The sequence below is a fragment of the Mytilus trossulus genome, chromosome 8 (assembly GCF_036588685.1).
Source record: "Mytilus trossulus isolate FHL-02 chromosome 8, PNRI_Mtr1.1.1.hap1, whole genome shotgun sequence".
Taxonomy (NCBI): Eukaryota; Metazoa; Mollusca; class Bivalvia; order Mytilida; family Mytilidae; genus Mytilus; species Mytilus trossulus.
In genome coordinates this window covers 9,225,016-9,238,601 of record NC_086380.1, presented here as the reverse complement: position 1 = coordinate 9,238,601, position 13,586 = coordinate 9,225,016, and the positions used below count along the sequence as shown (strand labels likewise).

At 31.4% G+C, this 13,586-nt stretch overlaps 1 protein-coding gene and 1 long non-coding RNA gene across 2 annotated transcripts; one reads left to right on the top strand and one right to left on the bottom strand.

The window, feature by feature from the left end:
* Positions 1-3,472: 3,472 nt before the first annotated feature.
* LOC134681632 (uncharacterized) lies at positions 3,473-5,433 on the top strand. Its single transcript, XR_010100649.1, has 3 exons — positions 3,473-3,554; positions 4,633-4,719; positions 5,373-5,433. It is a non-coding gene; the product is annotated as an uncharacterized LOC134681632 (long non-coding RNA).
* Positions 5,434-6,871: 1,438 nt separating this feature from the next.
* On the bottom strand, positions 6,872-13,586 carry LOC134727314 (putative nuclease HARBI1). The gene is made up of 4 exons (XM_063591691.1): positions 13,159-13,586; positions 8,258-8,372; positions 7,767-7,878; positions 6,872-7,257 (listed from the first exon to the last, which is right to left on the bottom strand). The coding sequence occupies exons 1-4, from the start codon at positions 13,584-13,586 to the stop codon at positions 6,872-6,874; spliced, it is 1,041 nt and encodes a 346-aa protein (XP_063447761.1).

The window sequence follows — 13,586 nt, the reverse complement described above, 5'->3', positions numbered from 1 at the left end:
CGTGCTAAGTACTTAAATAGTGAAACTGAAACTTGCGAACCACAGCATATAAATTATTTTCTGTGCACTATGATATACAAATGTATATTTTGTTTTGTTTGGTACCAGAGTCAATGAACATAGTCGTAGGGGAACATGTCAACAGTTATAAATGAGGGTTTGAATGCTTAGAATGGGATTATCAAATATTTATTTATTTAATCATTGTCGCCCATGATTTGATTTTCCTTTATTTAATAATTAAGCACCATTTTAAATCCATATTCTTTTAAATTTAAATTAATTTCAGAGCCCATTTTCCCTGTTTTTTTAAAACCTCACCAGGCCCTCATATACCAGAAATTATTCTGACACAAAATTTAATAATTTACCTAATTCAATTGTACAGTGACTTGATCGGGTGACTCGTGAGTTGGATCATCATCTATTCTACTCACTGTTTTCGCTTGCAATTGGGTAGGATAAAATAAATTTTTTGTCGATTTCCTTTACTCTGACAAACTTGAATTACAGAAAACTACCATAAAGGGTTTTTCCAAGTAGAGGAGGGAAAATCAATTCAAATGTTCCCATAGATATTAAATAATTCATAAAGGGTGTGAATCAATAACCGCACCAACAAGACATACCAAGTTGCTATATTATTATTGTTTAGAACCAAGTTTGCTGCAACAATCACTTAAATGAAAATACAGTGAAGAAAAATCTTTTTTTTTTACCGAGGCAAGTGCCTCGTTGCCTCTAGGTAAGCTACGCCCATGGCTTTGAATAAACAAACAGAGGCTGTCTAGTATCATAAGGATGAACACAAATTCATTAATTAAATATATCCATCAAAGGTTAACCTGTACTATCTTTTCTATCCAATGATATTAAAAACATGGATCACACTGAATATCACACACAGCAAATTAATTAATATAGAAAACTAAATTTTTTAAATAGACGGAAAGAGCATTAGTCATTCTTTACAGTTGAAATCTGGGGTATATTATATTAAGCAAGTAAATCATGAACATGATGAATTAAACAGTTTATGATGTTCCAAAACATGACAAAATTATGTCAATAAGCTTCATTTAATACAAAAAAGACTTTCACTCAATAAAATAGAGTTTTACATGAACATGCAAAATAAAATTGTATAGAAATAAATTTTCCTATTATTCATAAGCATTTGGCTTTTTAATTCTAATGCAGAAGATTTACAGTTTGTAAAACAACAGCTGAAGAAGTAAAGAAAAAGTACTACAACCTAAAACAGAGAAGTAAGTTCAATAGTTTCATGTTGTGTTTATACTAATGCAATTTATTATACCTCAGTATGTTTTTTTTTATAAAAAATAATGAAATAGTTGTGCTATTTCATTCCACAAAACTTTTTTATGCTTATTTTTCATTGGACGATAATGATGTCATTGACTACTCTGCTTGGTTATGTATGCTTTGCAACGTCAAACTCTAATATTTTAAACGGCTGAATCTTTTTGTGTCGATTGTAATTTCACTTTCAAAAAGCAATTATAAAAGAGAAAGAAAATCTTCGTGGGAATTTTTTTAATTAATGAAATATTTATGAATATAAACATGATAAAACGAATTATAAAAAAAAGTATATTTCACCATGTGCATATTACGTTATGTGGCATTTTTAGCTCACCTGGCCCGAAGGGCCAAGTGAGCTTTTCTCATCACTTGGCGTCCGTCGTCCGTCGTCGTCGTTAACATTTTACATTGTGAACTTCTTCTAGAGAACCACTGGATGGAATGAAAACAAACATGGCATGAATGTTCCTTATGAGGTGCTGACCAAGTGTTGTTACTTTGTAGCCGATCCATCATCCAAGATAGCTGACCAAGTGTTGTTACTTTGTAGCCGATCCATCATCCAAGATAGCTGCCCACAGCGGGGGACTTAGTTTAACAAGGACCCTATGGGAAATACATACAAATTTCTTCTTTTAGAGAACCACTGAATGGAATGAAACCAAACATAGCATGAATGTTTCTTATCTGGTGCTGACCAAGTGTTGTTACTTGTTGTAGACAAATTTTATCTTTTTTTATATGAATTAAAAAACCCAAATAGAGTCAGGTGAGCGATACAGGCTCTTGAGAGCCTCTAGTTCTTTTCTTTCAGATGTTATATATACACTTAGAAAATTAATTATTTTGTATATAAAATCACTTAGTGGCTGTGTTGTTCAGTATAACAAAACAGCTGATGACTGGTTGTGCAGGTAATTGCAAGTGTGTGGTCCCTTTGCATACCAACTATTGCTCTCGGCTTTGCCTCGAGCAATAGTTGGTATCTCAGGCACAAAAAACTTGCTATTACCCTCACACCCAGTCAATAGGTGTATAATATCTCATTCATCATAAGGCAGCATTAATTTAACAATTTGTTGCTCCATTTAATGGGAACTAGAAAACAACAGAAAATTAAGAAAATAATTCTCATTCCATACTATATTCAAAATGTACATTTTAACTACAACATTTTTATGCCCTACGTACACATGTTCCTTATGATATGTTTTTAAAAAGTTTTAATGCCAAATAAGAGATATGACTCCAATTTCACAGTCCACAGAACATAGAAAATGATAGTGCAAGTGGGGCATCAGTGTAAATGGGGACACATTCTTGCCTCCTTTAGATGTGAAATCGTTGATACATTTCTATAATGTATGTTTAATATTATCACGATTTCTCACAATGTGATTGGCTGATATTGTCCTAATAATTTTCTGTACAAATTGTATCCCCTTTAATCCCTTTTACCATTGACATAATAACAGAAATTGAGTTGTTTTATAGTCCAATATATTCAACTTGCTTAATTTGAAAAACATATGCTTTTTAGGTAGAAAATATGATCTACAAAAGAGACCAAAAACAGGAGGAGGTCCTGCTGCCAAAACCACTCAGGCAGAGGAACTCCTCATCAGTCATATGATTGAAGAGAAGCGTACACAGCTGACTGGTTTTCCAGACGGTGTAGACACTGACAGTTAGTATTACATGTGTATATATATATATGCAAGATATTAATCACTCTATTCTCTCTGACAATATATTGTGACATGCATGTGAAACGTGGAATTACCACCAGAATTACATGTCGATTTTATTTATTAAAGTCTGTAAATAATAAAGTATAGAAGAAGTTTTAAACTGAATACAATTATATGCAGCTTTTGATAAATTTGGTGTTGCATCAATAATGCATTAAAGTTATCATAGGATGGTTTTTACAATATAGTTAATAATGTTTTTCTATTGTTGTTACTGCATAATAAACACATGTAACCTGATCTGTAATTAACCTATATTAAACCAGTCATCTGTCGTTTTTATTTTTCTACATTTTGATTTGAATTAAAGGTTTTATTTGTGGGATTGTTGGTCATTTATTTACATGTGGTATTTTGTCCGAAATGAGAACTGATAGTATATATGCCTTATTTCAGCAATTGCATCACAACCTGAATGTTCTGGATCTTGGATTTCAAGACAGAAGGAGGCTCGTGATGCCTACAAAGAACTATCAGGTATTTTTATTTTTTACAATCTCTTGTTTCTTTATACATTTATTACAGTTTGCTGTTTTCATGCTTCTTGTGTAAGAAATAAACACATATGAAAGAAAGAGGCTTGAAAATTGATCATGCTCAGGGGTAAGATTTTCATCATCTCCAATCTAACTGATATTATTTGAGGAACAGATATTGTTACTTATAGATGTCTGACTGTCCTGCTTATAAATCAGAAAATTACTTAAGAAAAAAACTAAACTTTCATTAAATGGTCACTGCCTGAAGTCCCATAATGACGATTAAGTTTAGACATACAATAAATAAGCACCAACCTGACATATATGTCTTGCACTTCAACTTCCTATATAGGTCAGAAATGAATATGCATAGAAATATGACATGCATAAAGTCATTTCAACCATTGTCTCATTTTTCAGAAAGAAATTTGGTGACAACAGCCAAAAAAATGGCAGTAAAAGTAGATTTTTTTTTAGACACTCATACAGTTGTAACACCAGTCCCAAGAGCCAATGATATTCACATTATGGATAGCTTAAAGGGAATTTCTCAGAGTGAGGTGGAGCAAGATGAATCACAAAGTGATTTATTGGTGAATTACCTACGTCACACATACAGTTGCCTGAGAAATTTAAAAACACCTGATTTACCTTCACTGATCAATGATTTGGTGATATTTATAAAAGAAAACACATATAAAGGTTTGTTGCTCCAACCAATTTACAGGACATGAATAATTTGGCAACAGAAAAAGAAACTAATTTCCCATTATTTAAAATATATATTAGTATACAATCAATGTGATGGTGTGAAAGGTCAAGGAGGTCAACTTCTATTGGGTCCAGTTGTTGACCATTTGATATATTTTCCATTTCCTTTCTCAATTTTCTCAATATTGTAATTTGTTTCCCTCACCACTGCTCATGTCAGACTAAGTATTAGTGTAAACAACTATAGGTAATGTTTTTAAAAATAACAACAAAAATATTGTCAAGGCAGTGTCAATTTTATTACATTTCTGAAGTTATAGTAAATTATTAATAAACTTATACAACATAATGCAATTACATTTCAGAATCAACACAAAATGAGGAGCTTGATGGACAGACTGAAGCTGACAAAGAACCTACATGTATTGTAGTAAACTTAGTGGAAGAACAAGGTAAAGTTGTTAATATATAATTCAAAGTCTGAATATGACAAAATCTATTAAAAATATGGTCTTCAACATTTATAACATATGTTACATAAAGTATTTAATTTTTGTCTTTCCTGTAATGGATCCCATTGGAAAATTGACAAGTGATAAAAAGTTTGATTGACCAATTACACACAGGTGACCGTTACAAATGGAAAAAAATACTTCAAAATCACAGGCCCCAGATATGGCATGGACATAACATGAAATTAACCCAGCTTATTGTATATTTGATTATTTTAGAACAACATATTTTTTTAGTTTGCAATTGACACTATCAAGTTATATATGACAAACATATGAAAAAAGTGATTTTTGATAATTGTTGAAAAGAAAATGGTTAAGTTGATAACATCAAAACTGTTATTAAATACATATTTGAAATAAAACATATATATATATATAACCTTTTTGAGATAATAAACGTCTACAGTAGCAAACTTCCCAGAGATCATTTCCAGCTCATTGAATAAAACCTGGGCATTTCCTATATATTTGTGAAATAGTATACCTCTTTACAATGTATCGATGGGGTTGATGTTTGAAAATTGAAGTCTTCGTCCATGTAAAATGTAATAAAAATCTATGAATGTTTACATGAAAATTGATTTTTATAGAACAAAATGGTGAAAGGACAAGTGTACCAAGTTCTAACCCAAAGGGTAAAGGTAAAAGTAAGTTTCCTAACATAGGGCTAATTTGTCTTTCAAAAGTTATGGATTCTGATATGAGTTTATTCTATGGCTTTGGAAACACAACCATGTTCTAATAATAAATTCGATTAATTCATGTGAATCACATGATTGCCGTCACAATTGAAATTGCAACATCATTATCAAGTAGGATAAATGTTTCTTTAAAAACGAAGATGTGGTATGATTGGCAATGACACAACTCTCCTCATTCATGATCATGTCAATAGACCAAAAGACATTAACAACTGAAGACCTTTGTTTAGCCTTCAACAATGAGCAGTCTATACCGCATTGCCTACTATCAATGTCCCTGAAATGACAGATGTATAACAATTCAAAAAAGAAAACTAATGGCTTAATTCAGGTACAAAAAAAACAAATCATATTTATTTATGTAGAATTATAATTAAAAATTCATTCTAAACACTGTTAACAAATAAAACAGATATATGAAAATGTAAATGTTTCAAGGATATTAAAATGAATAATTATGTCAACAAAGCAAAGGGTAACTAAATCTTTAAAAATTTAACCACCTTGTTGCACAATTGTAATTTGCATATAGGACATAACTTAATAAATACAAATTAATTTTCTTGATGTCTATAAATGGATACAGCTATTTTATTATAAGAAGGTTTGATATTAACTTATTTTATGACACAGCTCACAAAGCAGATTCATCATCAAATTCAAAAAGAATGTACATTTGTATAACTTTATAACAACTTTTTATGTTTTATAATTCATGTCCATAGGAAACATAAAAAGGGGACGAAGGACTTTGGCAGAGTTGGAAGAGGAAAACTTAATTTTGGACAACGAAAGGTTACGTGAAGAAACCAAGAAAATTAAGCTGGAACAAGAAAATTTGAAATTGGCAAAAGAAGTTTTTATCCTGAAAAAACAAAGTTTAATCTGTAAACTTCAGTCTGAGTTTCCTAATTGTGTACAAATTTTAAATGAACCATAATCACAACATGTTTATTACTGTAAATCTGAAAATTTTGGTATTCAATTTTAAATAACTTAAAATTATGTCTGTTCTTCGTTCAAACACATGTATTATACTTGGTAAAATTTTGTTTTACATTGTACCCATTTTGTCACCTTGACATATATTCATATCATATAAATGTAAGCAACTGTATATTTCTGACAGCATATTTAATTCAAGTTCAGATCATTGGTGGCTATAGATATGTTGCATATTGCTTCTCAAATCTTTGTGTAAGAGATCCCTTATTTATTAATATATTCTAAATAATAAATTCAAATACCAAAAATGAATTTTACTTGTCGGACATAAATTGGGAAAGTTCTATGTTATAATATTCAAGTGTAATCAAAATTTATAATTTAATAATGAAGAAAATGTGAATTTGGAAATTTAGTAAGATATTTACAAATGCAAGGTTTACTTAAAAAAATTGTCTTGCTATGTCATTCCTTTTTGCAGTGCTATCAAAGGTTGGGTTCATATTAATACAACCTGTACAATCTGCAACAGCAATTTCCTCAATATTATTATTTATTATTATGTCATTATGGTCAATGCCAATATCGTGTAAAATAACACATGATGTAACATATTTAATAGACTGTTCTAGTGTTGTTCTTAAACCATTATGTAAACAATTGAACCTCCTTTTTAGTATCCCAAATGTTTGTTCAATTAGAACCCGTGTCCTGCAAAGAGCTCTGTTAAAATTTCCCTGGCAGTTATCAGCTGGACTAAGGTACGGGGTCATCAAGTATTTGGTACATGGATACCCAGAGTCACCTAGCAACAGTCCTTGGTGAATTCCTGTTAAAATAATGTTTTAATGTAATATTCACAGATTGTATTTCAAATAATCAAATAAATCAACATTCAGTTTAAAGCAGTTAAAGCTTGTAACATAAACAGTTATATAAACTACACCTTCCAATTTATTTGTATTTAAAAATCAAATAAAATACTTTCCGCGAAGGGAAGTAACTTCACAATTATCTCCCCACTATTGAATGCATTTGAGTATAGGCACAATAAATCATCTGCATTCTTTCGCCAAAACTATAAAAGAAATTGTAATAAGCATATCAACACCAAATGACCAAATATGTATATATGTTTACTAGCTTGTGTGGGCTATTTAAATGACTCATTGTTATATTGTAAGATGTATGGTAAATATACATGCAAGTTCATCATAAGCCTGAAATATGTGTAAATGCTGGAGCATCCTATATGTTAGTATGTAAAATTGAAGTTTTGAAGATTAAGAAGTTTTTCTTCAGTTCTACTAATAAGAAAACAAAATAAAATTAAGTTACCATTTTCAAATTGTTGACATAGTCCACTTGTTCTGAATATTCTGCTGTCGTGCACTGATCCTGGCCATTTTGCACATAAAGAAGTGACTCTAAAATTAGGATCATAAACCATCTTCTAAAAAAAAAGAACAGTATGTTTAAAACTAAGGCAACATATTTTTTAATGTAACACAGTATGTATCATGTAATCTGATTGGAATGACATTCAAATTTTTCGGAATTGAAATTAACATTGTTTACCTTAAAAAATGTAGTATTTCATTGCACACAGGAGATCCGCTTATTTAAATATAAAAATAAATGCATAGTTATAACTGTTTCCTTAAAATACAGTTGACGTTTTTGCATTTAGACTAATTCCAAAGTTGACAACCGACAACTCAATTTTTGGGGTACAATGCAAAATTGTAATTGAATGAAAGTATGATTATATCAGCACAAAAAGTTATTATACTGTTTGAAGGATTATTTTCTGTAATTGTTAACCTTACTTGATCATTTAAAGCGTGGACTCCTTTTCTGTTAACAAAGTCGGCTTCATTTTCATGTGGGCTGATAATTTTCACAAACGTTCCATCTACACATCCTAGTACATTTGGAAATCCGTCAAATATAAAAAAAGAATCATTAAAAGTTGCTCACTATAATAATAATATTTTATTATAGGATTTAAAGCCTATTTATAGGACTTCACTGGTGTATAAACTCAATCAATTCACTCACAAACAAATTTAAGTCTGAAGGACTTTTATATGTTTGTGAGTGAGTTGGTCCAGTTTATACACCAATAAATTCCTTTAAAAAGGCGTTTAATCCTTATAATTGTTTAAGATTTGAAATAGGGAAAATATGTTTCTTGACACTTTAATAACCTCTTTTCCACACATGTTGTATATTTACGCAGAAATATGTATTCGTCGATTCTGCAATCTTGTAAAAATTAAACTACAATTTTTTTTATCATTCAAACGAATCTCTTTGTTTTAGTTATTTTATTTAACAAATAACATGCAGTGAATTGAATTTTATTAACTTCTGTGTTATTTTCACCGCCATCCTGTTTACATTTGGTATGGAAAGAAGTTCGGCCAATGTTGTCCATTTAAAAATAACCAAAGCCTAAATCAACTACAAGAAGTCCTCTCCACCAATCTTATAAGAATTATTTGTTGGTAAGCAATACAACTTAAATAATATATATTGCAAATTGATTTGGATATTATGCAAATATAGCCTTTGTTTGAGGTTAATACTAAGTCTTATAGATTATCGTTGATTATCTCAACGAGATTGATTTTCTCGCTTGAGCTGGTACAGCGAAAGTGAGAAAAGCAATCAAGTTGAGACGACCAATGATGATCTGTTTATTGCTATTTTACCTATGACGATGTTGTCAATTTCAATCTCAATTTCGTTAGCAACGCCACATGGCCTCCTTAGTTTCTAGCGATAATTTTTCCATCTTAAGCGAGAAGCACGATATGAAAATTATCACAAAAAAAGATTAAAGGAAAAATGCACAAAATAGCGATAAATAGAGAATAATACATGGTAACATATCTATATCATATGTCGTATCATCCCGAGACACCAATATCACTCCAAGGGCCTTTAATGATATTTGTCAAGGGTGATATGGCATGTGATACAGATTTTGCCAGGTGTTATAAGCTTTATCATATATATCAACAGGAGAGTTATATTATATGAATTGTTTACTGGGTTCCCTTATTTCCTCTTTTGGTCCGAGACCACAATTGTCGTCCCTTGATTTTCGTTGTTCACGAATATAGTCCCTAGTGTCAACAGTGGGTTACTTGCCAATAATTTTTATACCTCTTTTAAATTTATTTCTCCATGTTTAATGCCTCAAATTGTAAGTAGGGGGGTGAAATTACACTGTAAAAAAATTTGGGTCCAGAATTTTACAGAAAAGTAGTGATTTGGTCCAGCTGAAAAAGGTTAAAAATTAGCACTTCGGAAGCTGTCAAAAGATTTCAAGACACCCTAAACACAAAATTAACCATATTTTGAGTTAGAGGCGATGAAGTTTTCTATAATTTTGATATAATTTGTCCCAAAAGTAGTACAACACACTGTAAAAATTTCATTGAGAAAGCGCAGGTGGGAATTTTTTAATTTTCATTTATGTTCTAAAAGAAATGCACTACGAATTAATTGTGTTCTCGGACCTTTTGTCTTGTTTTAAAGGGGCACCAGCTGTCAAATTCATGGTCACCGAAAAATGTAGGGGTATGATAAAGGGTGCGCATCAAAGTTGCACGATATAGATTAAACAGCAGGCTATTTATCAAATTTTCTAAGCTAGTGTATTTACTACTTAACATATGATAAAAGGATATATTGACCTTAAAGAAGTATATTGATTGATGAGTAAGTTCGAGGTCAATATACTTTTTCAGGTCGATATCCCATACAAAGGCTATATTTGTTATCTTAATAATTTCAGACCATATTTATATCAAAATCGTCAATGTTGGAATTTTATAGATATCATATTGTCTCCTTGTGCTTTTTGATGTGCAAAGTGTTTTTTGCTATCCACCGTTTTCTCTCTACCGTCGAAAATATAGTTTAACATTTGACTTTCCATAAACGAATCAAATTTGTTGAAATATATAAATTAATAATATGTGTATCTGTACCCAATTAAAGAATACACATTTGACTCTGTCGGAGCTTAAAATACAATATTGTTATCTCCGTTCTTATGAAACTGACAGAAAACAACGTTAAAATATGTAAATTAAAATCTGTCATATGTCGTCTGTGTTGCGCATACGTCCAATAGTATCAATTGTCAAATGAAGCCATGTAAAAAAGTGACAGTTATCCAATCAAAATGAACGTTACAAACGTTGTTGCATAGAATGCTTTTTTGGTGTCTGGAATTTAGTCATAATTTAGCCCTATTTAATTTTTGTCTTGCCTACACAAAGAGTAAAATAATGAGACTAAAGTATAGTTTTTCCCAGGGCATCGTCTTAAAAAAGTTTATGCTTATATAAATGTTAAAAAAAAAGTGATATAAGTGCAAATGAGACAACTCTCCGTCCAAAATCCACATGGGGAAAAGTAAAGCATTATAGGTCAAAAGCATGGGCTTCAACAATGAGTTTTGGCTCAAATCGAACAACAAGTTACAAAGGGCCCCAAAAATGATTAGTTTTAGACCATTCAAAAATGAAAATCAACGGTCTAATCTATACTATTAAACGAGAAGACCTCATTTTTGGTGTCGCTTCTCTTCTTTCTACTATAAATTAATCAACACGCCTCTGTGTCCTATAGGTACAGTGCATAGTGGCATTTGTCATCCATTCATATGATTATTCAGATTGAGTTATTTTTGGAGAAAAACGAGAAAAAAAGACATCGGGATATTGTTCCGTCATTGGACGAAATTTTAAGTATGATGAGACTTCCGGTTTACGTTTTTCTGTATACTTTGAACATACATATACAAAGAATAAAGTGTATTTTCAAAATTCTATCTGCTATCATGTTCTTTTAAGTTAACTATCCACGGCATTCACAGAGTTAATTAAATAGAGAGGGTCTGTATACTTTATCAATGACCACTATAAATCGATTAGTAAACTTCGAATTGAAAGTAAATACACTATATTTATATACTACTGAATGTTCATAATATACAGATAAGCGCTACAATTATTCATGTGAACTTTTGATACCTTTTCTGAAAATTTTACAAAATTCATTGATTACAAAAAAAAGCAGATGTGGTATGATTGCCATGTTGAGACAACTCTCCACAAGAGACCAATATGACACAGATATTAACAACTATATGCTACCGTACGACCTTCAACAACGAGCAAAGCCCATACCGCATACTCAGTTTTAAAAGGCCCCGAACTGACAATGTAAAACAATTCAAACCAGAAAACAAGCGGCCTTATTTATGTAAAAAAAAAAATGAACGAAAAACAAATATGTAACACATAAACAAACAACAACCACTGAATTACAGGCTCCTTACTTGAATGTTCATAACATACTAAATGTATGTTCATATTGAAATTGAAAGAGAACCAACAAAATGGGAATATTGGAAATAAAGGAGGGGGGATAAAAAAAAAAGCATTTTCCTGTCCCCAATAACCTATGACTTATGATACTTTTGCTGAAAATTTCCAGTCATTCAATATTTTACAAAATTCTTCCAACAACACTTTACATACTTTAAACGACGCTCTGTGTGTTCTAGTCTTTATAAAAACGGGAAACAATTATGAACCACATTAACAAACAATGATCATTGAACATTATAATTTAGCTTCCTGACTACAATGTATATAAAAAGATAAAGAGAACCAATGACACAGAAATTAACAACTGCTATAGGCCAATGTACTTCAATAAGCAGAGTCCATACTGCATAGTCGGCTATAAATGGCATTTCATTATGAAAGTTATGATGTAGTATGAGTAGTTAAATAGGAGCCACATACGGTAAGTTAATAATATGTTATAATATAAGGACATATAAGTCACGGTACATCTCATTTCTAGGGAGATTTTTGTAATTTAAACCCCTCAATTATTAGATAGATTTTTTACATGGCTTATTAAAGTTTAAGATTATGTTAGTGAAAATTCTTATTCACCTGGTGGAATATTTAATTATCGGTATTTAAATGGATATTTGGAAAATACAGGTAGTTTCAATAGCTCTCTATCTAACGAAAAAAAAACTATCTGTAAAGTGGGATGAACTCCGAGAAAACTTTTGAGTATTGTTTCCTGTTGACCCCTTTATTTTCTCTTCTTTTTTTAGAGGGCGGAAAATACTATAAAGGGATTTGGATTTTACTTCATAAAACAAACATTCCCCAAAAAGGGACGGTGCTATTCGAGGTAGGAAGCAACCATCTTGATCCGGATGATGCAAGTCCGAAGTCGTTTTTATTAAGATTTTGCAGACGCTCCTTTAGAGTTCCTAACAGATTGTCAAATTATACAAATATCTGTGCATTATAGTATCTTTAAAACTACATAATGCAATTTTATTTGGTAATCTTACGGTCACTATTTTCATCATTTTCGTTGTTACTGTCAAGAAAATCTGTATAATTAGGTACGTACAGCAAATGTTTACAATTTACATGTTCAAACTATAAAAAGCCGGGAATTAGGCAAAGAAGGTCCGACAAACAACAATTTAGTTGGTATGAACATATTAAAAGTGCCCTCAATGAGACCACCAAAACTAGTCATAGTGGTTATGATCGTAAACCGGGTTAGACGTGTTTATGAAACACTAAAAAGTCCGATTACTCTGAAAATTCCTATGGGAAATGATGAATAAGATGCATGCGGAAACTGAATAGATAGCAGCTTCTTACCAGCAATTCTTCTAAACCCTTCCATAACTTGGATAGCCTTCTCACCAACGGGAAAAGAAATGACATGCTGAAATACTGTTATGATGGCCTGACAAACGTCTCTGCAGGCCCTCCCAGTTGCCGAGTCAGATACATTTAAACTATCCCCCACTAAACTCAAGTGAGTGCCTGTTGCCACAAATCTTAGAAACAACAATAACTGAGTAACTGGAGACAGGGCAAAATTCCTCCTAGTTTGACGCTCAAGAAAATGGTGAATTCCTTTTAATATATAAGTGATGGTTGGTCGACGAAACCTATATCTGTCAAACAACTCATTGTCATCCATAAACTCAAGTGGATTGAGCCTGTCTCTAAAAACCCTTGGCCTAGGTAGATTTCTCTGTCTGCGATTGCGAACTCTCATACGGCGTACATGGAAAGCGGCCAT

What these genes read in the sequence shown, in the direction of transcription:
- LOC134727314 (XM_063591691.1), bottom strand. Translation starts at nt 13,586, where the DNA reads ATGGCCGCTTTCCATGTACGCCGTATGAGAGTTCGCAATCGCAGACAG. An exon ending in GAAGGGTTTAGAAGAATTGC is followed by an intron (nt 8,373 to 13,158) that starts TGGTAAGAAGCT and finishes TTTTATATTTGA; the next exon opens with CGGATTTCCAAATGTACTAG. An exon ending in ATGTCAACAATTTGAAAATG is followed by an intron (nt 7,258 to 7,766) that starts GTAACTTAATTT and finishes TTATTTTAACAG; the next exon opens with GAATTCACCAAGGACTGTTG.